Here is a 25,329-nt window from a genome sequence, read left to right on the forward strand (position 1 = left end):
CTCATCCTCTGAAGGCGAAAAGTTGTGCACATCTTTAGACGTGTGCTTTCTGCCCTCTATTTTCCATTAACTGAGGGTGAGAGATGTAGCATGAGTGAATAATTTATAAAGACATAATATAACCACCTCTCAGCACTTTTGGAAAATGATTGTAATATTTATGCTGTTTATCGTGTTATGTGCAAAAAGAATATTAATTGAAGTCGTATAACCATTTTTCTTTTTGTGTTCCAGCAAATCCAAAGAATGCACCTTCAATGCAGGTAAAATACAATTTTAATCCCACCATTGGTGTGTGTGTGTGTGTGTGTGTGTGTGTGTGTGTGTGTGTGTGTGTGTGTGTGTGTGAATTGCGTTAGTTATTCTGTCTCACCCTCCAATTACTGTCACACTTTAATTTGCTGTAAAGAGGATGAGCAGCCTCTCATGTGTGAAACTCAATTAGCCTTCAGGAGTCCTCGAAGAACTCTTGAAGGTTTCTTACATCTGTCATTTCAAAGAAATGCATTTTCTCATTAGAGATAGTGATGTCCCATTTAAATTATTTTAGAACATGTTGGAAATGCAGAAGATCTCCCATTAAGATGAGTACGAGACTTCTGGAGATTTTGAATATGTTGTAAAACAAAAGATCTGTAATTGCTGGAAAGTGTTTAGACATGTGAGGCTGTTTGTCTGTTTATGCATTTTCCCATTAATATATATTAACAAGCAAAAATGTGACTCTTTTTTTCAAGCACTGGTGAATTGTGGGATGATGTGCTGTTTTGCTATTTTACTTCGTTGTTTTTTTTTTTTCTATTGGACATTTATGCAAATTAGGTCAAATTAATTAAACTGCCTCATTGCATGCAAGACTTTATATGAAAAGATAATTGTCTAAATGCAAGGAAGCAGCTATGAAAGTTTTATGGTGTGTTACTGTATCCTTGTTACATTTTATACCAGCAAATTGCTTTTTTTCAATTAAAAAAAAGTATAGACTTTATATTACATGGATCTTTTTTTAAACTTCAGCAACACTTACATACACCAAATTTTCCAGTTTTAGTCCTGTCTGTATTCTGAAAGGATTTTTCTGTTTCTATTACTGAGAGGCTGTTAACAATATTTCCTCATTTCCATTTTGAAGTCTAATATGCCACCAAAGACACATGATAATTATGAAGCTGGCTTTATTCAGTGTTTAATTTTCTCTTCTGAAGCATGCAAAGTAGCACAAATTTAGAGAGAGATGGCCTCGCATGCATATTTAATCATAAAGTGTCTGAAAACTTATACCAAGTACCAAAGAAGGAAAAATTATTCTGATGTCAGGTGTTGAGTTGGAAGGTTTCTAGAGTTCCTGCTGCATCCGCTGTCTTCAAATTGGCATTACTGAGGAGAAACTCAAAGAAGTATTTCAATCAATTATGTTCCTACTGACACAAAATCATTTTGGTTATAAAGTTAGTAAAAAATGCTCTCAAAGCTAGAGAGGATGAGAGTACAGAGGTCAAAAGTAGTGTTACTTTGTCCTTCTCTCTTTCTTTAACTCGTGATCTTGCTTTTCCTCCCTCCCTCTTTAACTACAGAGGACAGCTACGTGAGGATGTTCCTCCGCGGCCGTCCCGTCACCATGCACGTCCCAGACCAGCAGAAGGGGACTTACAGCCTTGACCAGAAGGTGGCGCTGCCTGACCATAAGCTCAAACTGCAGTGGGTGTATCCTTAATCCAGACACAGAGAATTAAGAAGTACACGAACAGTTTACTTAAAGATTCGGATGGTTTAGATATTTAAAATATCTGATTAATAGATTCAGGTTAGTGTTACTTTATTTTTAGGTTTATTTAGATTTATTCTGCTGTGATTCATACAACATGCACCTGTCTGTGGCTCACCAATAGACCTGTTAGACCATATAAAAGTTTGAGTGAGTTTCCGTTCTTTGCAGTAAATATACAAACCAGAATTATAAAACAGTCCCTTTTCTTTGCACACAGCTTCAGTTTGTCTCAAAGTTCAGGTTTGAATCAGTAATTGTTCCAAAATCTTTACAGGACTGAACACATTTTACTGTCTGTGCTTTAATGGACGTGACCTCTGGTGTAGGAGTACATTTTTCTAAAACTAATGATCATATCTTCTGTTTTCACAGCTGTTCTGACACATATTTGTCTGTAGGATAAATAATAGGGGTCAAAGCACAAACTGTATCCCTGAAAACCAAGAAATTAAAAAAAATAAAAATAAGATTTGGTGGTTATCTTAGTAAGAAGCATCAACAAAATGTATAAAATAAGAATGCTGAATATTCTGGTAATCCTGTCCAGCACCACCCATCTTCCTTAATCTAAGCGTGGTCCAGTTATGGCTACCGTGGTCGTGACTGCCGCTCCAACCTGTACCTGCTTCCCACGGGAGAGATTGTCTACTTCAATGCTTCAGTGGTGGTGCTGTACAACACAGAGGAGCAGCAGCAGAGACACTACCTGGGCCACAACGATGACGTCAAATGGTGAGAAAACAGGAGGCTGATGAGAGCAGCCATTAAAGTTTTCTAATCTTTACAGAGACTGTGCAATTTCCTGCATCATGTTTGCTTTCCTCATTTACTCCAAGTCTTGTAAACAGATCCTGTTTGATCAAAAGCTGTGTTTAACTAACACACTGTGATATAGATGGTTTTGTTTAAACAGATGACTCACTTGATGATATGGCTTTTCATGCAGAAAAACTAACATAATCATCACAACACCATTCAAATGAATAAAAACTAGAAAGGAAACCTCTTTGAACAGTAAAAATGAAGCTAAAATGAGCAAATCTCCTCCTAAAATGAAATTAAAATGAAAACAAAATGTAAAAAAGCAAAACTCTATTTGACCCCACACGTGAGACGAAGAGAGAAACGCTGAGCTGCTCAGAAGCTGTTTTTGTTTTTGTGTAACACGTCATCGACAGCTTCTGTGTTTACCATCAGTGAAATTTGTGCTGTACTTAATGAGCACCAGTTGACATCCTGTGTCTGGAGACACTGGGATGTAAACATTCTGGCCCCCTGGGGCATGCTGGGAAAGCTACTCCGCTCAGCAGGGAAACAATCGAGCTCTCCTCTCCCACGCCGTCACATGGAATCCGCCTCTTCACATTGTGTCATTTTTTTTTTTTGTTTTAGAAATGCAAAATATGTTTCACATTGCAATAAATATTGTATATTTGTTTTTATTGACTTGGAAAATGTGAGTCAGTCGGTTTGTTTATATGGCTGTTGTTTATACGTGTCAAGTGTCTATAACGTGCTTCTGAAAAATACTTGAGATTTCCTGTAAAAGTCAGAGACCAGAGAAAACTGCATGTGTCACGATAAAGTTGAACTAAGCAAAGATTGTAGTGTAAACATTTTTAAAAGCATTGTGTGAAAGAAGCAGAATGAATGAGAATTAATCATCAAAAACCACAAATATAATTAATATTTTCTCATATCTTCTTAGCCTGAGTGTGCATCCTGACATGGTTACCATAGCAACAGGACAAGTGGCTGGAAACTCAAAAGATGGAAAGGTACTGCGAGAATCTCCAATCCTGCTGTAGCGTTGTCTCCTAATCGCTAAATATGAAACTGAAAGAGCTTTAAAACTTCAAATAGAGTTTTGTTTTTTGTGGAAACCAGAAGAAGGTTTGATATGAGTTAAATACTGTCTCCTCTTTTTTTGTGTGTGTGTGTTCAGCTGCTGGCTCCGCATGTTCGCGTCTGGGATTCTGTGAGCCTCAACACGCTCCATGTGCTTGGAATGGGAGTGTTCGATAGAGCGGTCACCTGTGTGGCTTTCTCAAAGTCGGTAAGGAGCGTCTCACCCTTTTAGATTAGAGGTGTCAACCTACTTCTAGTTCAGGGAATGAATACAACACAGGTGAATGAATCCCAGGAGGAATGGATCAATTACACCAATGAATAATGGCCTCTAAAGAAAAAACACCTCCAAATTCATTCCCTTTATTTTAGTGTGATATTCCCTAAACTTCACATTTAATGAGCCAACTGTTACAGATTACCAGCTTGAGAAAAATAAGCGCATTTATGTGTCTCAGTTTTTCCACATTCAATCAGTCAGTGTCATAAATCACAGGCTTAACAATGTTACCCGAGTGTGGTACGGCAGGCGATGGTTAATGTCTTTGTCAGTAAGAAGGCTGTAAAACTGATGAGTCATAGTTCTGGCACAGATATAATCAATGCTTTAGACAGCCAGACTCATGATGTGATCTATATATAACACTGCAAGCGTAATGCTTCCTGCAAAATATAATACAATTCCAATAACTCTGCACTTATCCAAATACCCAGTTTTTACACAAGTCATTCAGGCCCCTTTATATGTTTTCTTGCTTTATTAAGATTTAATCAGTTATTTATTCATTCATTCATTCATTCATTCATTCACCAGAACGGCGGCACCTTCCTTTGCGCTGTGGATGATGCCAACGATCATATCTTGTCAGTCTGGAACTGGCAGAAGGAGAAGCAGCTGGCTGAAGTCAAGGTATGGCCACCTGAGTCTGATCTCATTCATACAGCTGTATCATTATTGATCTCCTGGTTTCAAGTTTTCTAGATAACATGCATGGATGAAGGATTTTAATGGTATTTGTTTTCATGAGCATAGCAAATAGAATGAAACAATAGCTTCCTGGCTCCTGTCCCTGCAGTGCTCCAATGACTCTGTGCTGGCTGCTGTGTTTCATCCCATGGACACCAACCTGATTGTTACCTGTGGAAAATCTCACATCAACTTCTGGACCATGGAGGGGAACACTCTCACCAAGAGACAGGGCCTGTTTGAGGTATCGCAATTATACACAAGTTTTGTTTTCTTAAAACCCTGCTGTATATTTAGTTTTACTTTTATTTTTATTTCTTGAAGTGCAGTCTATAACAGCAGTCTTTTCTGTAGTCCTTGAAATCCTTCTTGTCTGGCTTTGTAGAAACACGAGAAACCAAAGTATGTGTTGTGTGTGGCATTCGCTGAGAATGGAGACGCCATCACAGGAGACTCCAGTGGGAACCTCTACATCTGGGCCAAAGGTACGATCAAAGTGAAAGTTCTGATCCAGCTTTTTTTTTTTTGCACAGAATTTAGAGATTCAGTCGCCAATCACAGAAATCCTGGCTACTTGGATCAACGAAGGTTTGCACACGTTTATGTTCATCTAAGACTGTTTCGATAAAAACAGGAATAACAGAAAATAAAATCAAGCATTTGTGGATACAGCTAATGAAAAAGGAAAAAGAAATGAAGGGAAACACAAAAACTGGTTACATTGAATACAAAACAGAACTTCTTACGTTAGAACATAGTTTAAAAAAATTAACAAAACACCACAACTCGGGAGGGTCGATTGGTACTAACAAAACCTTTCCTTGCAAACCACAGTAAGTTAGCTGCAACACAACTGAGCTTCACATTCCCATTAACACAGTAAAATCTACAGAGTTGTAGGTCATCGGAGCTCTATGGAATAAGCAAATCTGTTAGTCAACAGGAACATCCTTAAATTGAAAGTTAGAGAAGTTTGTCAGAAAGACCCCGGATTTTATCAAATGTGCCCTTTTAATTCTGGATGGATCTTTTCAAGACTGAGACACGACATGAGATCAGCAAGCCACTGAACATGGGTGGGCGGGGCAGCAGCCTTCTACCTCATCAAAATGGCACGTCTGGCCAGGAGGGAACCAAAGGACAGCAGCCGATGTTTTGCCCCGGTGATTAATTATCATCCTCACCCACTGTACCAAAGACAGCAAGTAGGGGGTTGAGAGCCAGTTTCAGGCCGGTAGCCTTGTTCAGAGTGCAGAAAACCTCCCAAAAATTTGCCAAGGCAGGGCAGGTCCAAAACATATGGGCAAGATTGGCATCATCAGACCCGCACCTGTTACAGCGAGGGTCTAAGCTAGGATAAATCTTAGCTAATTTGGATTTAGATAAATGGGCCCTATGAACTACTTTGAATTGTAATAGGAAGTGGCGGTCACAGAGTGAGCACTGAATCCCAAACGTCATCTGACATAGATATGGCAGTCTGGATTTTAAATGAAATCATTCATTTATCATTACTGTGAAGCACAAATGTAAAGAGGCAGGATATCTGCTGCTCGCTCTCTGATTTCCTGTGTCTTCTGACAGGTGGTACCCGCATCAGCCAGGTGGTGTCAGGGGCGCATGAAGGCGGCATTTTCTCAGTTTGTGTTCTCAAGGACGGCACCATGGTGTCTGGAGGGGGGAAAGACCGCAAGGTGGTGCTGTGGGACCACGATTACAGAAAAAAGGCAACGATGGAGGTGAGTGAATTCTCCTCTGAGGAGAAATCAGTCGAAGGTTGTGAAATTTCTGTGGAACCCACGTAAATATTATTTTACACTTAGGTCTTAACTCAGTGTAGTGATTAAACTGTCAGTGGGTGTCTCTTGTGTTGCAAGTAAATAACTGCAAAAAAAAGTTTTATTACTTAATGTTTTGAACATTGTGCTTTCTTTAACTCTGTGCTGCATGTGTGTGTCCAGGTGGGAGAGTCCTTCGGTCCTGTTCGGGCTCTGGCTGAAGGTAAACCCGGAGAACTCTTTGTTGGAACCACCAAGAATGCAATCATCAGAGCTGCCTTCCCTGATACATTAACGCCTATTGTGCAGGTACACGCTGATAAAATTCACACGCTGACTACTGACAAATATTTTAACTTTTTGCGTGCTGCATTTTAAATAAGAAATGATATGATGTGCTACAGGGTCACACAGATGAGCTGTGGGGTCTGGACATCCATCCCACCATGGAGCAGTTCGTTACCTGCTCACAGGACAAACAAGTTCACCTCTGGGATGCCCACTCCCACCAGCCCCTGTGGAGCAAGACCATCGAGGTGAGGAAGATTTTTGTGAATGAAGAGAGCGTTAGGGACTGAGCTTGCCGTTCAATCACAAGTACTAAATAACATGTCGTCATCTCTGTGCTTTAGGATCCAGGGAGGTCTGCAGGCTTCCATCCCAGTGGGGCTGTTCTGGCTGTGGGGACCATGACTGGAAAGTGAGCCTTACAGCTGAAACAAGTTAAAATTCAGAAACTGAGCATTGACAAAACATTGACAAACATTTTGTACAAGACGACTTGATCTCCTTTAATGCTGGAGATATTAAAGCCTTCCTATTTGGATCCTTGTGATGCGCATTTTTCCAAATGTCTGCCTTGTGTGTTGCAGGTGGTTGGTGCTGGACACCGACACTCGGGATCTTGTTTCTATGCACACAGATGGCAATGAGATCATTTCCAATGTCAAGTACTCTCCGGGTAAAACATCGTCTGCTCACCTCACTGACACAGATCCATAAAATGTTAAAGTTCAGACAAACTTTCATATTTCAGTTCATTGATTTTCTGCTAACTTCACTTTGTGTCTGCAGACGGTAACTTCCTGGCTGTTGCTTCCCATGATAACTTTGTTTACATCTATGCTGTAACTGAAAACGGCCGAAAGTACAGCCGCGTGGGGAAATGCACTGTAAGTAGATGCTCACATGGAGCGCCAGTTGTAAATGTCTGTTTGTAAGTGAATTCCCATTCTTACAGTGATCCCTTTTCATAAAATCAGATCGCTAGTGTCTGAAGGCTTAAGTAGTTTACTGAGGTTGAAAAGTGAATTTTTATATTGCTGTTCTTTGGATGAGAATTTCACTCAAAATTAACATCAATAACATTAAAAGAGAGTTTTAACAAAAAATGAAAAAGTGATGATGAGTCACTGAGTTCAATCGTCACTCTGCATGATCTGCCTCATTCCCAGGGACACTCCAGCTTTGTTACCCATGTGGACTGGTCGAAAGACAGCCACTACCTTGTCACCAACTCAGGAGACTACGAGATCCTCTTCTGTAAGTCATACTTCATGTCTGTTCATGTGTACTTGAAGCTCCACTCTCTGATTTTACTGTTAATATAAGAATCTGGTAAAATATGGAAACTCATATCACTGACATCTCAAAGTTAAGTGCACATTTCAAGGAATCTTTTGGGGGGTTTCTTCGGTTTTTAGGGGAGGCATCCAGTGGTAAACATGTGACCAACACGGACACAGTGCGCAACCTGGAGTGGGCCACCTCCACCTGCACTCTGAGCTTCAACACGTTTGGTAGGTTGATAAAACCTTTTTAAATTCATCTATTTTATCACACTAGTATTTTGCAACGTTTGCCTGAAGCAAGCGCAGCTTTCACACAGTCGTTTCTTCTCCTGCGACTTTGTTTTGATGGAGAAGAGCACGGTGTTTTTATGTGGCCGCAGCTAAAAAAACATGAAGTGACTGAAGATGCTGTTCCACTGTCTTCATCGCCCTCGTGCTAACTCTGCCGCTGGCGCTTTCTTTTTGTTTTTTTGTCTTTTTGTGTCTTGCAGGAATCTGGCCAGATGGAGCAGATGGCACAGACATCAATGCTGTGTGCAGGTCACATGATGGATCCCTGCTGGCCTCTGCTGATGACTTTGGCAAAGTGCACTTGTTCTCCTTCCCCTGCTCTCAACCAAGGGTCAGTCATGTTAACTCACGGTGACAAACACAAAGCACATCAGAGCCGGGGTCTGCGTGTTTGTATGCTTGTGCTGAAATTTGTTCCGCTTCGCAGACACGCTGACTTTAAACACCGCCAGAACTGCGCAGCTACGGTGTTTGTTTCTCAACTGCATTGTGATTAAGTTTTAACGAACACTGGGAAACCCAATGAAAGCTCAGCAGAAATAACAGAATACCTTATCATTATCAAGCCTGTAATGTGCACAATGTCTGCCAGGTGTTTATATTGTGCTCACAAACAATTGCAGGCTGTTAGACACCTTTTTTACAAGTTTTCAGTTAAAGCCTTTTAAACTGGGGCTGTAAACTAAATTGTCCATTAAGACAAACTGGCTGCCATTAGTACAGAAAATCACAAGCTGTAAAAAGTTACAGCATATTTTAAACAGATTTGGAATGAAGCTGAGTGTTTAGTGGCTTAAACCAGACAGTTGTGTTTCATGAACAGCTGGTACGAATGAAAAAACCCTACATTATACATTTGTTTTTCATTGCTAATAGCCTTCATGATTATTGAAACTTAGAAGGTTCATGAGGTGATTTATGTGACGAAGAAGGTTAACGTTGTTTAAAGAAGATAATTTTCTCCTCCAGTAATTTATATTTGGTATTATTGGTATTGGAGCTCTGTTCTTGCACCTTCCATGCAAACAAATGTAAAGCTACAGTAAGAGCCCCCATCAAGAGGAGAGCATGGATTCATAAAATTAAATAAGTCAGACTCCTATTGAATCAATGGAGTTGAGGTGGAGATGGGTTGCAGAGTGGCTTGCAGGGGCAGCAGCAGCAAGACTAAAGCAGCTGAAATAACTTCCCATATGAGATTGTTCAACTTAATCTGAGTAAGATGTCACTCGGGTTATGATGCACACAAATTTACACATGCATAAACAAGAAAAAGAAAAAGGGTTACTACTAACAATGGAGAACTTAAACTCCATGTTAGTGCTCTTGGACTCTACTAGAGTATCTTTGCTTGAGTCACAGTTCAAAATAAACCTTTTTTTATCTTGTACTTGGTTCAGCACCTCAGTTCATCCTGAGTCTGGAAGGATCAGTTTTAGCTCCTCCTTCTTTAGGCCAACTTTCTTATGATTGGCTCCCCCTGACAAAAGGGAAGGTTTGAACTGCAGGTGATTGGGGATTATTCTCCACAGCCAGAGATGTGTGTCTAAGATGCCTATATTATCATTTGCTCTCCATGACATCTTACAAAGCACAAAGTAGGATGAAACCGAGCATTTAGTGCGGTAATGTATCCACCAGGTTAGCAGTGTATATAATTTATTTATACTTAAAATAAAGAAAACCATGACCCTTTCATTTAAAATTCCCAAACGAGCATGTTGTTTACTTTTAATTCATTACTCCTTAACTCTGTTTTTCCTGCTTTGCTTTGTTATCCAGGCTCAGAGTCAAGAATACGGTGGCCATAGCAGTCACGTGACCAATGTTGCCTTCCTGCACGATGACAGTCATCTGATCTCCACTGGTGGGAAGGACACCAGCATCCTGCAGTGGGTGGTTGCCTAGGCAAAATTATACACCTGCATCTCTGACTTCCACTGGAATCCTGTGTGACCCTCATCACATCTTCTTCACCTCATCTTTATCCTCCTGCTACCACGGGGCAGCACCTCCTCTGTGCCTACTGGAATTTAAAAAAGTAAAGAAAAGAAAAAATGCGCCACCATAACTTGAGAAACCCAGAGATGTGACACCCAATGAGTATCACTGGAATAGTTTGAAGTGTACTGCTGTTTCTTATAGACTGTAGAGAAATTACTTGTTGTAATGGAGGAAATTACTAACCTTTCCCATTAAAAAATCAACTACTACAAATCCACATCTGACAATAGGGGTGACAACACAATAAATCTGCAATCTTAGCATTATTACTAACTGGGCCTGAGCTCTTTTAACCCTGTAAAGGGAAGTACATCTGTTCTAAATTACAAGCCTGTCAGCAAGGTTAGAATCATGTATACTGCAGTTTGTTAACCAATTTAAATGCATGCAACACAATGAGGTCTGAAAGATATAGTAAGATTTTAGGGTTTAACATGATGTTATTTTTCAGACGTCGGTTTCCATAAAGTGTAAATTTCTTGAAACTTGTTTGGGGTGTGTGAACTAACACAATACAAAAATAAAGGAGGCGTGAGATGCACTCTAATGTACTGCACGTTGAACTGAGGTGCTTAGATAATTGTTTTCATATCAAATTTAAACCAAATTTATTTAGTGCTGTAAAGTATCCATGATTTGTAATAACAGAATTAAAACATGAACCTTTTAGGAGTGCAAGATTTTTTTCTCCCCCAGGAGTGTGGAGTAGGTCCCTGTGAACATGCAGTGGTCTTCCTACACCTGGAAAACCACAGGTAAAATTTCAAACAGCGACCCCATGAAGGTGTGATTCTCTAAAACCATAAAGAGTGATACATATTGGCCTGCATTTGAGCAAATTAATATTGCATTAAATGGGTGAAATCTTCCTTTTAAAATGCTTATAATAACCCCTCTGCCTTCTCCTCTTCACTGTTACATCACTCAGCATTTCCATACTCTTAAGGTGCAGATTGTAAGTATAGTACAGATTGCTGTTGGAGATTGTAAACGGTACAAAGTGTCTGTTTTGTCCAAGCCTTTTGATTTCTCCTTCTACCGCTGGGCTGCTGTGTTTCTGATTGTACTACTACTGTAAATGTGCTGAGATGGCACTAGATGGCGCTACAGCACAAGAGAATGAGCATGACTGGGGCTCCCCTCCTCCTGTAGATGTCGACTAAAAGGTCTTTAGAGTAAATATATATTATGCAGTATATCCGAGTGGCTGTGTTATTTTAATATTTAACTGTAACAACGATGGATGTTAGAATTATTATACTCGTGGCACTTTTAGTGATTGACAGAGAGGTAATGTAGGCTGCTGTGCTATGGAAGCTTAGGCTGTGCTTTGCCTTCTTTTGTTTTGTTAATAAAGTTTTTACCCAAATGCACATGATGCTTTGCCCCCCTTTATTTCATCAGCCAAAAAGCTGAACGTGATGCATTGATGTCAGTGATGTAAATGAATAAAAGCAAACACACTATATTCCCAAAAGTATTCACTGACCTGCCTTTGCATGCATATGAACTTCTTCTTCTCCATCTTGAATCCAAAGGGTTTAATATAGCAGCTTCAACTCTTCTGGGAAGCTCCAGAAGTGCATTTTATTCTTCCAGAAGCACTTTTGTGAGGTCAGACATTGATGCAGACACATCAAACATGTCTCCACTCCAGTGGTGGTGTGCTTTACACCGCTGCATCCTAGGCTTTGCATTGCGCTTGGTGATGTAAGGCTTGGATGCAGATGCTCAGCCATCAAAAGCTGTTCCAGGAAGCTCTCTGCCCATTGTAACTGAGCTAATTTGAAGGCCACATGAGGTTTAGAAGTCTGTAGCGATTAACTCTCCAGAAAGTTGCAGACCTCCATGATTTTACATTGCCTACCACAGCTGAGTCGCTGTCATTCCCAGTCACTTTGTTAAAATACCACTAACGGTGGACTGTGGAATATTCAGCAGTGAGGAAAGTTCACGACTGGACTTGTTGCACAGGTGGCATCCTGTCACGGTATCACGCTGGAATTAAATGAGCTCCCGAGAGGGACCCATTCTTTCACAAATGTTACAGAAGCAGTGTGCATGCCTAGTTACTTGATTTTATACATGTGTGGCCATGGAAGTGACTGGAACAACCGTTTACTTGTGCTCCTTCCTGATGCTGCTCTCTGCTAAGATTGCCACATCTGTCACAACTGTGGTCTTCTGTTCCTTTTCAGCCACCAGTGTGGTTGGTTGGCCAACAGATGCTTGTCTGTCTGGAACTAAGGTCCCTGTTGTTCTCAACCACCTTTGGGGGTGTCTTCCATTGGGACTAGGGTACTTGGTAGTCCATATGTGGCACAGATGTTCATGTACACTATCCCAGTCACTTGGTTGTACCTCTCAGTGTCATTTAGTGGTCACATAAACAAGCAACTAAATGCAACACATTACTCACCAAGCTCATGATATTAGATTTACATACATTTTCATATGATCAATAACAGATGGAAAATATTTGATATGAATACTGGGATAGTTGAGAGGGATTCTAGGAAATACTGGTAATCAGTGATGGTTATTTGCAACAACACTTCCAGCATTGTTATGACTAACAGCAGCAATTGTGCAGTTTCTTACTTTAAAAAGCAGGAAATTGGAATCCAAAGACGATTCCAGTGTTTATCCAAAGAACAGCAGAATGTAATAAGCATAGTGACACTGCACTGGTGTTGTCATGATGGTCAAGATTACCTGTTAGGTGACGTATCCAATGTTCCCTTCGTAAGAAGAAACAGGGCGCGGTTTATCAAACAGGCCCTGACTGCTGCTGGCAATAAATGTACTGCCCTCTCATGAAAAGTGCAGACCCCTTCCTCCATCTCCATTTCCATGTGGCCTAATGCAATCTTCTCTCACATGGATTCAAAAAAAAGAAAGTTTAATCTCATTAGAAAACCCAGTCAACACAGAGAACTCATGGTACTCTTTTCTGTGCTGGTGGGTTCCTAATCTTTATTTTTTGTGTTTGCATGCATTTTTATTTCACTATTTTTACGTGTTTAAGGGTTTGTTTGTTTGTTTTGTGCATTTTTGTGTATTTGCATTTTATTGTTTGTAGTTTTTCTCTTGTCTTAGACGTTATTAACCAGAGTCCCACTTTTACCTACCAACTATTGCCCAGTAGGTGAAAGTGCAACCAGTCTTGAAAGATTTTTATTTTTATCAAGTCTTGTTTAGATTCCTTCTTTTCTTTTATTCGATATATGGCACATATGAATATACAAATAGGGTCATAAAACTTCAAAGTTAAGATAATGATTTGAGTTTAATTGTACCAGTGAAAGAATTAAATTTAGGCAGTTAGATAAAAATTAACAGAAATTACAGTAGTTTGTATACAGTCATTTGATATACAGCGTTTTTGCAGAACTCTATGCAGTGTACTGAAAAAATGAAGTACGCCTGTAGAGGGAAAGTAGCAGCCAGGAACTACTAATGAAATGCACAGGATTCACTGATGATCAACAAGTGTCACCACCTCTGTGTGTTAACACAATGCCATGATCCCAACAATTTCACCCCAAGGTCAGACCGTGCAATTCTCAGAGAATATTGCAAAAGCCCAAGAGCTCCATTGGAGACTCTCCAGGCTCAGTTACCATGCTAAAGGTCATGAATGTAGTGGTTTACACATTCACTTAGCAAGTGAAAGGCTGCTGGTTTGGAGAGACAAATCCTTTGGTGTTCAGGCAACAGCTGAAAGTAACCATTATTTTTTTTTATGACAGTAGAGTAATTAGGAAACACTCTGAGCAAGTCATTTGACTTGCTTGTGAGGAGGAAGCCTCTTCTCTCTGAAGAAAGCATGAGAGCATGACTAAGACTGCAAAGGTGCATCTGAAGAAACCACAAGATTTCTGGAACAATGTCCTTTGGACAAGGTGGAAATGTTTGGCCAAAATAGGCTGTGCCACGTGCTGTCATACCAGCTGACAGCACGGTGGTGGAGGGGTGATGATTTGAGTTTGTTATGCAGCCACAGGACCTTAGCCGGTTGCATTAGGCTGTAGCAGCGGACCATGAACTCCTCAGTATCCTAGTATTTTAGAATCAAACATGAGGCTTTCTGGCTGAAATATTACTGTGACCCCTGAGGACACGAGTGCATAAATAAGTGTTTGAAAACATCCAGAATAATGTGAGAGTCTGATAAATTCATCCATGAAATTGTTCATTTAAGTTATTGCTGCTGAACTGTGGAATCATGGCGTATACTTACAGTAGACGGTATAGTATAAGTATATCTGATGTGTCCTACATGAACATAACAACAGCTGACCTTATGCATTACTGAGGGCATTCACAAGATATATGCAACATATACCCAGCTCTACCCTATTAAATACAATAACATGTATGTTTCTATTTATATTTGTAGTTTATATTTGTTTTCATAACTCAACTGTGATATGACAGCAAATATAATGAAATCATGAGGCCAAATGATCATGTGATGACTGTGATTTTAACTAGAAGGGTTAAAATAAGCTCAAGAACTGCAGGAATACATCCTTTCAGTCCTGCCTCATACATTTATTAAATCAGCTTTTGTCTTTGCATCGGACCTGAACCTCACTCGCAAAAGTGAAAGTTTTCTAATTAATCTATTTCACTATCACATTGTATTTCCTGCATGCTCTTTAGTCTTTATACAACATGAACTACTCTTCCGATCTGGTCTGAGGACCGTTGATTGTCAAAGATCCCTATCACCAGCAGGACTTTAGTTAAAACCACTTGAATTGCAGTCTTGAATGAGTATTATGGATTTCTGTTGTCCAATTACACTAAACAGCATTTTGCCTACCCCAGCTTTAATGCTACTGTAGAGCAATACTGGTGTGGACAAAGTGATTACAAAGTGAACTTTAGAAGCTGCAGACAAAATCAATGAAAGACAGAAGCAGACACAAACTAATGACAGAATTAGCTTTTTGTAGCACGATTCGTGTAAAGACCCTTGAGCTGAAAATAGTTCCGTTTGAAACCAAGCCTGACTTAACTCAGTAATAACTGTAATAACTGGTTATTTGTGTTGTTATTTATTTGTCTTTTTTTTAGACTTATTCTTTCTCTAATAAGCTTCTGTAGAAAAACTTTCACATGATCTTCTGTATTCTTTATAGGGTACAATGTAGAGTGCCTTGAGGAAACTGCAGTTGTGATTTGTGTCTGTATAAATAAAACTAAACTGAATTCTGTACACAGAGTAAAGCATAGCATCCTTGCAGTCACTGATAACAGATCATCTTTTTAATCTCTGGATCACCGAGGCCTTCTTTCTCATGATCAGCTAATCTGTGAGTATGCACTGTTCTGGTGATCAGAGAGAGCTGGTGGTTTTTCTAAAAATGGCATTAGCTTCTCTGAAAACATTCAGTTTTCTGGAGGGGCTGTAGCAGTAGGTGGTGGGGGTATTATTGATGTATGATTCATGGTTGGGGATGATTCATCGCTAATTCTGTTTTATTAAGACACCAGCAAGTGTTTTATTCTTGTCCCCCGACGGGGGACGCACATTTCCCATACGTGGATAGGATGAGACCGAGACATACAAGACCCTAAACGTTAACATAATAAACATCAACGTGTAGGAGGAGGGGGCATGGAAGAGACAGGAATGCTTGGGCTTATTAGAAGGATACGTTCAAAGACGGAAGATAAAATATTCCAAGTGTTTTAGTAAGCTTATTGTAGTTTACTTTGGGTCTGTACTCAGGGAAAGGGTCGTACATACTACAGGAAGAAACTGGAGCTACGTGAATATGCATACCTGTTTATTTTAAATCCTTCCCACAGTGCAGTGCTAATGCTAATTCTGTGTTGACCGATCAGACCATGAAAATCTGTCTGTAAAGACAATGTTTGCCCATTAACTGAGTCATTATGCTTTCAAGGCACATTACTATGAACTGGTTGATGTATGTGAGTGTAAATAATTCACAGATGAACTGCACTGTCTTTCAAATGTGTCTTACTGGTTAAAATAATGATTTTTAGTAATCTATCAATCTTATCACTTGGCCCAGCTGTGGAGGGTTCATGTGTTTTATGTGCAGCAGCAGCATCAGACTGACTCAAAGCTGTCTTATCTGAGTGCTCTGGAGGTGGGTGGGATACACAGCCAATGTCATTTTATACATACCACATTTCCTCCAGAGGAGAGCGAGAAAGCTGGACCCAGATGTGCTATACAGAGACTGGCTGTGACCAGCATCAGTTTCATCTTAAACAGACTCTGATGTAAGAGAGTCTTATTATCTAAGATGTTCAGCTCTTGTGGATGAAAGAGACAAAGAGAGACGGGGGTTATATGTATGTTCTTAATCAATGAGCATGCTTCAAGATACTCGTGTTTCCCACTGACACCTCGTCTGTGACACAGGAGGTAGAGCAGGTCATCTACTAACTGCAAGGTTGGTGGTTCGATCCCTGGCTGGCCTCTCCTGTCAGTGTGCCAAAGTAGTCTGAGCCTTGAGTTGCTTCTGATGGAGTCATCAGCATGTGTGAATGCCTGAATAACGCTCATGTAGAATAGAAAAGCACTGAATAAGAACCAGCCTGTTTACCATTTGGGTTTCAAACCTGTGGTGAGCATATAGAACGGTCCAAATTTTGGTTTGCGAAACAGAATTGATCCTGTGTAGGTGCCCTGTACTGAATGTGCAATGAAAGTGTTGATAGCAAAGATCAAAAATAGAAAATGACAGACTGCACACAAATAAACTCCAGTGGCCTTCTCTGCTTCAGTGAAACTTGAGTCATTAATTTCCTTAGAAGGCCGATTCAGTTCACGAGCACAAAATAAGGTTAGGTCTCAATGTCTTGCCTAAGGTCACCTTTGGTTTGTGTCCTCTGGTGTCCTTCCTTAGAGATACATGTAAGGTAGGGGCTGAAAACTGGAGTTGGTTGGCAGCTGCTTCCTATTTTCTTAAAGTGACAGTAGATGTGGATGTGAGTGTGAATGGTTATCTCTGTTGCCCAGTGACAGATTGACAACATGTTCAGGGTGTAACTCACCCTCTGTGACCCCAGTTGGATAAAATATTTAAGGAAATTAGGAAAATGGTCGAACTGCGTGGCTGCAGTTTAGCCGTAGGAGACAGAGCCATCTGTGACAAACACTGGAGAGACTAGCACAACTATATTAGCAGATTTAATGCAAATCAGGGAAAACATGGGCTGCAATTTATTGATTTTCAGTCTGGTCTGGTTGGCCTTTTCTTCACTGTGACAGCAGAACAGTGGAGTTTAATTCAACTATAACATTGGTGTCTGTCTGCTGGGACCAACAGAGCAACAATATACTTAAATTAGGTCAAAAAAGCGGAGCAGACTGACATCGAGACACAACTACAGAAACCAACATTCACTTGATCATCTGACATCACAAAACTAATTCATCCAAACAAATGCAAGTTTGGCACCACTTTACACCTGCACTGTTGGGTCCGAGAAACAGATGTGAAGGAGTTACGTAGAAGACATAAATCACACAAAAACACGAAAAATGTGACATTTTTCTGATGGGAAACAAGTCGTGAGAACAGAGAATAGACGGAGCCGTTCTCAGAGACGCCACATAATGACACAGGATGGAAGATTCTGACAGTCTGGGGTCTCGTCCGCAAATGACACAACCCTGAGGCTACAACACTTGCACACATACAGACACACAGGCGGACCATTTCAGTAAAACTACACTGACTCACAATTCCCGATCATTTACACAAACTCTAAATAGATCATCACCTCCATGTTATTTCTTCTTTCTTGTGTCCTCTTCCTGTTTTAGTTGCACAGTGTTTTTACTGGGAGATTTTGTAATTTATGCAAGAGAATTAAATGCTTGGAGAGACGCATTCTTATAGTATTTGTTTCCTATAGTCATTACAGAGTAAAATCTGCATTTACTTCATGTGATTATTGGGGGGAGTCAAGGCAATGTGGGTGGAAGTTGATTAAAAACATTCCAAGGAATTTTAAATATAGCATTTTAAAATAAATCATGTCTTCGTTTTCCTCAGAGATTTCATAACTTGTTGCAGACAATCAGAGACTTGAGAAGGAGTCTAAATGCTCATATCAACTATAGTTTAAAAATCAACATTTCATATGGGTGGCAGTTGTCTAATAACCTACCTGGAAGTACATTACGTAAAATAATGTACACAACCTCACCTGAACATGCTTTATAGGTTTGTGAACTACAAATCAGTATTTCACAAGTCTACCCAGCACCGCAGATGAACCCTTTGACAGACATTTAAAACTTGTAAAGTTTGTGCTTTATGCTTTTTTAGGTAACACAGGCTGCCTGATGTCTGACTGGTGAGTGTTAACAAGCGTGTGTTTCCCTGTAAAGAGCAGAAAGACTTTGGACTTTGTTTCAACAAGTATAATTCCATGTAATGCCTTTATCGCGCATTAACAAAACATCTGGTGGTGGTATTTAAAAAGTCTGTTTCAGTTTCGTTTGGCACAAAATTCAGCTTGTGACAAATTTAACTGGAAGCGCAAATTTGCAACAAGATTATTATAAGATATTTTGTTGATGTGTGATTCATTTCAGTGGTACTGAGATTCAGTCACATAAAAGTCAGAGATTGGTTAACTATTAAGCATTTAGAGAAGTACCATACTATACATGTTTTGGCAAGGAACAAGCCTACATGATTAATAAGCGTTACATAACTGGAAAATAAGGATAATTAAAAATAATCTACCTAAAAGCTTAATACCTATCACTAATTCAGAGCTTGTAATTTTTATTTTACTTTTATTTTTTTGCATGAAACTGTAATTACTAAATCACATATCACTTACTGGAAGCTTTTTAGCCGCTCACACGCTGAACTCTTGCACCGCTCGACTGTTTACCATCCGTGCATCTGTTCCGGTTTAGTTACTGGAGGGTCTGCCAAGATGCTGTGTTTGGCCTTATCAAAACATCAATTAATATTCCAGACACAAAACAATAACAGACACAGACTGAGCAGGAGGGTGTTAGATAATCAAAACATGATAAAAATGACATAACATGTCATAAAATTAGCGCATTACTATTCTGCGAAATGTTTGTGTGTGTTCAAATACTCACATGCTCTTTGTGCTTGTTTACCGCATCATTAAGGAGGAGCAACGCTACCCATCTTTAGCTCAAGAAACTGATCTTCACAGGAAGCACGGAGAGCAGGTAGTTGTGTTTGAAATAGGCAGAGGGATAACTCTCAGAAGCGAGGAGGAGAAGACATAATGGAGCTGGGAAGAGGAAGAGCTCATGGAGAAGGCCGATAACGCAGAGCATATCGAGCACTCCATTCTTTACCACCGGGGTGTCTGAGCTGCTGTCGACAGCCTGTTGAGTGGTGTGTTGATGTATGGGGCGTTGCTTAATAACAGCAGTCTGTCTGCTGGTCAACCCACAGAGCGGAAAAAACCGGCAGGAGTCATTTTATGTACTGTAGGATTCAAGTGGCTGCATAAAAGCGTCACGCAGCACTTGTCTTCTACTGTAAGCATCTGTACAGTTTTATGGCTGCAGGGGCAGATCACGCGTAATCCTCGATCGATGCTGTTCTGTTGTCATGTAGAATCAGTAGATTTTTTTCGTTACTTTGTTGCTGTGAAAGGCAAACAGAGCATAGAGCACAGCCGGCTTTGATTATTGAAATGAAAATAGCTCCAAAAAATAAAATACTTTTCAAAAGCACGTAATATGTTAGTCAAAGCAGCAATTTGGAGGTCAGGTCTGCTTGAACTTGAGCTGTGTGAACCTAAACAAGACTAAACACAAAAAAACAACATAGTTAGCATTTTCCAGCAATGCATTTACTTACTTATTTTGCATGAAGCCTTAAATCTTCAGAGATCCAGACTTACTGTGCAGCTGTGGTACTGAGTTTTGCATTATAATTAATAACAGCATTGCATGTTAATATACTCACATACTGTCTCTTAAATCCATAAATGCATTCATGCCCTCAATTGTCATCATGATGACAATAAGGCTGAGAGGGCTTCATAGTGATTCACTGTGTAGCAACAGACAGATTATTTTAAGACATTTCAGGTAAAACCACACATCATCTTTGTTGTGCTGTTAGCGGTAATGCTTTTTTAAGCTGGCATCTTCACTGCAGGAATTTAGAATAATAAGTGGCCAGCACAACATCACAGTCAATTCTTGCAGTAAGTTTTCTGTTTTCACCTAAGGTGCTAGACTATAGAAGCCTCAAAAAGGTCTGTCAAATGTCATGCCATTGCATCTCATAAAGATATTTTCAGTCGAGTCAAAGTTTGCCAGGATCAGTCAACAGACTCCAATTCCTCTATATGTAACATGGGCCAAAGTGGAAGACTCAAATTTCCCACTCAAATATATGGCTGTTCCAGGGCTGCAGATGATTATGCTGTATTACAGAAGAGTTTTGTTCCAGGCTCACCCACCTCACTGGAAATACACCAGGTTTTCCTGAAAAATGCTGTGGACTGGCCCGAGATGGAGAGGAAGCTTTAATCTCTGCAGGGTGTTTATTTTGTCTCTGTTTCATGGTGATCTGGATCCACTCCAGTGTTTGGGAGACCACCTGTCTCAACAGAGCTGGTACTGCTCAAGGGTGTGACACATGCGGAGAAACTAAAGTACATGCTGATGCGAGCACTTTAGATAACATAATGCCACGACAAAAGCACACAAAGCTGGAAAGGGAATGTTCAACCGGCACAGTTTAGTAGGAAACATTACTCATACAGTGGAAGATAGTTGTGGAGAAAAGATTCAGTCCTCTTATTAATCTGCAACGTCACTAATCTTGAGTGAAATAAAAGCTACAAAGATTCTCCAAAAGATTTTTTGGCCTTCTCAGTTTTGAGATGCAGTTTATGTGAAAACACAATTCAGCAATAGTGATTATTTAACATTTTTAATAGCAGATGAAACAGCTGCTTATTGGGATCAGACTGAGAAAACAGTGGCCACGTAACATCACCAGTGATGACTCAACTGAGTGAAATGCTGGTCACTTGACTAAAGACGGACATCATTCAAGCACAGCAAGATTTCTTATTTAGCTGCTCATACCTGTATTTTTCAAGCTGTGACATCCACCTCACTGCTCGAAAGTCAGAGGTCGTTACAAAAGATCCATGCTTTTTAAAGTAAATCATTGGATTGTGTTTGAGATAATGCATTTGACTAGTTGAGTATCTGGAGCATCAGTTTGATTAAAGCTACCAAAAAAGGAAACAAAAAAGCACCATCATCTAAATAAATGCTGTTATATCAAGGGAATTGCTAGAGTAGTTTTAAAACTGCCTAAATTCACAGAACAGCACAGAGGTGGAAAGCTGGAGTGTACCTCTGACCAAGAAGGAAAGTCATCAGACTCTGAGTTTAATAAACACAGTTCCTCAGCTGCCAGCTTCATTATATAAATGCAATCCATAAGAGCTATATTCTGCTAGATTGTGAAGAAAGTAGTACAATGTTGAATGAAATCTTCAGTTTTCAGCCATTTTTATCCACACTGAGCTATTTAAAATTGTCACTTCAAAATTTGTTACAATTTTCAGTTGTGCTAATGTGATTAATTACACTTTTAACATTACAAACTGGAAGAAGACTGGAGTGTACACCTGTGTAGATAATAGTTTATGTAAATGTTTATTAGAAATCTTTACTATGTACTGTATTTTTTGGACCATAAGGCGCACCGGATTATAAGGCACATTAAGTGAAACAAAACAGTCAGATAAGTCAAACTTTACTTAACTCATTCTTCTTGCTTCCTCCACTTCTGTACCATTGATTCATTAATGTTGAATTCTCTCACAGCTGCTCTATTCCCATGTTGTTGCAGTATATTAATGACTAACTTCATAGATTATCTCAGTTATTCTCCTTCCTGGCTGAAGTTTGGTCCGTTTACAGCATCCTGCCATGCAATTGCATTTGTCCCTAACCATCAGGAACCCTCACGTTAACTTTTATCGAGTGGAAAGTAACTAGAGATGGCACCATACCACTTTTTTATGTCCGATACCGATACCGATACCGATATCATAAATTTGGATATCTGCCGATACCGATATGAATCCGATATAGTGTGTTTTTTAATCAATAAAACTGTTTTTTTTAATATCTTGCTGCATTTTGTATACGTTCATACTCAAGTTTAAATAAACAACAACACTAAAGCAATTCTGTTATACCTGTATGTAAAAAATACACTGCGCCCAAAATATTTCATAGTTCAGCAACACTGATCAATCTAATAAACTTAAATCTACTCCATCCTCCCTATTCTGGTATTTTAAAGAGTACTTAGCAGAAATATTAAGCAACCTAACTAATAGGGTTGCAAACTCCCAGCAAAAAAAAAATAGGGAACCACCCCCCACCCTCCACCTCATGATGCTTAATCGATGTAATCAACTTTAATTTGATGCAGGGTGAAAAAAAAATGCACAGAAACAAATTATTTTTCAAGAATAATTAAATAGATTCAACATCTTTCTTCAACAGAATTGCAGACTGCACAGATGGTATCTTCCCAAAGGAAAAAGTACTATAGCTTACTAGGGTATATTAGACTTAACAGTTACTATATACAGTAATGGACTTCTATACATTTTACAACAGATTAAAACTTTGGGTGTTAGATTCAGATAATTATTTATTAAAAGCTAGACATTTTAAATGAGAATAAGAAAGAAAAGTATGTCTTTGTGCCCCCTTTTCCCTGTTCATGCCCTATCAGCCCCCCTGGCTAAACTTTGCTAGATCCGCCCCTGCACAGTTACCAGCCGTCAGCTGCGTAGAAAAGCATCCTGGTGTAGAAAGTAATATTAAATAAATTCTAACAACAGCTTATCAATGTTAAACGTGCTGCTGTTGTTCAGCTGCTGGTTTCCTCTTTCTGGTGCAAAGTGGGCCAAAAACAAAGAAGAGACGGACTTGCGACAGAAAAGCCGATCAGCTGATCATTGATCAGTTTCACGACTGAAGTAGCAGCAGGAGAGGGAGAGAGAGAGGCAGTCGCTCCATATAGAGAGATGAACTTACACACTTGCTTTACTTCTCTCTGGGATAACGTCATTGGAGATGAAATGCTGGTTTGGTAGGGAGGCTACAAATACACACAGCCGCTCTATCACGTGACGCATACTGTTCCTACGTGCTAAGGTTATGAGCCGAGTTACGCCGTGTCCCAAGTTTTGTGAGGTGCTTTTTTGATATTTAATGGATCGGATTACATTTTTTATTTCTCGCCGATATCCGATCCAGTAATTTAGGTCAGTATCAGACCGATACTGATACGTAATATCGGTCCATCTCTAAAAGTAACCCTTCAGTAACCCTACAAAAGTCACTGCTGTTTAATTTTCTCACTTCATTTATGTTGGAAGTGATAGCAGAGCTGTACGTTTGATTTTTTTTCAGAAATCTTTCAGTCAGAACATGCTATATCATGTTTATGTGCAAACTAGCGAGCTAACTTCCTGCTAACGTCTAACTCCGTTAAATTTAATAAATTCTGTTTTCATTAATTGTTAACTTAATTGTTACACCTGGTAAAGCAGCAACACTGATAATTTTATTAAAGATCAAAGAATTTAGACAGTTTTTAACTCTCAGTCTGCTGCAGTGTTCGTTTGACTTTGGGACCTGAAGCGGACGGAGTTTTGGACCCAGATTAATCCGAGTCCGCAAGGCTCCTGACTACGGTAGCTGTAATGCACCCACAATCCATTAAGCAGCGCGGCTTTGTAGCTTACCAAAGTCGTACTAAAAACTTTTTGACAGATTTTAGAGCGCCGTGTACCACATAAAATTGGTTCGAGGTCAGTAAGCACAACCAGAATTCATACATAATGCGCATCAAATTATAGGGCGCACTGTCGATTTTTGAGAAAATTAAATTAAAATTAATAGTGCGGAAAATACGGTATATAATAAACTATGAATATTACAATGCTTGTGCAAAAGCTGAATTACTTAGTGGACTGTTTATACTGTCTTTATAGAAGGCAGTATACAGTTGGTATAAAGGCTGAATTCACTGAATGAAGCGAAGCATCATCGGCTTAAATTCAAATTAATCTCTGCTACACTGGATTTACCCTAACACTGACCATGAACACCACAGCTGCTCTACAGAATGACTGTGGTTCAGGAGGTAGAGCTGGTCATCTACCAATCAGAAGGTTGGGCAAGATACTAACCCCAAGTTGTTCTTCGATTAATCCATCAGTGTGAATGGGTGAACGAGGCAAGTTGTATAAAGTACTTTGAGTACTCACAGTAGAAAAACACTGTATAAGAACCAGTCCATTTATCATTTACCAGTCCAACGCAGTACATTACTGTAAATTTGCCACAGTACAGCAAGCTAATCTGTGGCTCCTGCACTAAGTATTCTGATGCAACCTGTGAATAACACAAAGTTCATACGCCTTAGTTTGTTTTGCAGGATGCTTCACCAATCTTTGATTTAGAGAACTGGGATACGACACGTATATGACACGTATATTGTTTGATCATGTTTGTTGAGCTGTTTGAAATTTAAAATTGGCTGCTACTTAAAAAACATAACTTCCTTTGTTCTTGTTCCTCTTCTGTTGCACTAACTAGATGCTTAAGTTCATAGACAGCAACTGGAAATTTGCACCGTACAACTAGAAATGGAGGCTGCAAACCTTGTTTGACCCATCTTACCCCCTGAGTATAGCGCTATAAACAATGCACAAATTATATGGTTTGTCTTTTTCATCCTTTTGTATGTGATAAGCTCCAGTTACAGATACATCTATAGGGGTGGGTTTTTTTTTTACAAGTTATTGTTCCCTCCATCTAGGATTAAATCGGTTTGATGTTTGAAGGTGAGCAGTGAATAATAATATCTTCCCTCAGCTTAACTATAAGCTCTTTTTTGGTGCTTGAACTTTACAGAATACAGAAACATTTCATCAATTTTCCCTGTATCCAAATATAATTTTTGCCTTTTCTATGTGTTCAATATTTAAAAAAATCTGTGATTGCATTTTGTTGTCTTCTGACTTTGGAGCGAGCGTGTA

At 39.5% G+C, this 25,329-nt stretch overlaps 1 protein-coding gene across 4 annotated transcripts in view; it reads left to right on the forward strand.

Moving 5' to 3' along the window:
- The window catches only part of eml2 (EMAP like 2), a 31,737-nt gene extending 20,137 nt beyond the window's left edge, over positions 1–11,600 (forward strand). For all 4 annotated transcript variants that reach the window (XM_005461105.4, XM_019345066.2, XM_025898143.1 and 1 more), the window contains 18 exons: positions 235–263; positions 1,575–1,704; positions 2,351–2,500; positions 3,477–3,546; positions 3,714–3,824; positions 4,431–4,526; positions 4,693–4,827; positions 4,969–5,068; positions 6,168–6,322; positions 6,545–6,670; positions 6,766–6,897; positions 6,994–7,061; positions 7,234–7,322; positions 7,436–7,533; positions 7,816–7,903; positions 8,065–8,160; positions 8,424–8,554; positions 10,006–11,600. In XM_005461105.4, the coding sequence (XP_005461162.2) occupies positions 235–263; positions 1,575–1,704; positions 2,351–2,500; positions 3,477–3,546; positions 3,714–3,824; positions 4,431–4,526; positions 4,693–4,827; positions 4,969–5,068; positions 6,168–6,322; positions 6,545–6,670; positions 6,766–6,897; positions 6,994–7,061; positions 7,234–7,322; positions 7,436–7,533; positions 7,816–7,903; positions 8,065–8,160; positions 8,424–8,554; positions 10,006–10,131 (1,930 nt within the window). In that variant the 3' untranslated portion in view covers positions 10,132–11,600. The remainder of the gene's footprint in view (positions 1–234; positions 264–1,574; positions 1,705–2,350; positions 2,501–3,476; positions 3,547–3,713; positions 3,825–4,430; positions 4,527–4,692; positions 4,828–4,968; positions 5,069–6,167; positions 6,323–6,544; positions 6,671–6,765; positions 6,898–6,993; positions 7,062–7,233; positions 7,323–7,435; positions 7,534–7,815; positions 7,904–8,064; positions 8,161–8,423; positions 8,555–10,005) is intronic.
- The last annotated feature ends 13,729 nt before the right edge of the window (positions 11,601–25,329 follow it).

The sequence above is a fragment of the Oreochromis niloticus genome, linkage group LG14 (assembly GCF_001858045.2).
Source record: "Oreochromis niloticus isolate F11D_XX linkage group LG14, O_niloticus_UMD_NMBU, whole genome shotgun sequence".
Taxonomy (NCBI): Eukaryota; Metazoa; Chordata; class Actinopteri; order Cichliformes; family Cichlidae; genus Oreochromis; species Oreochromis niloticus.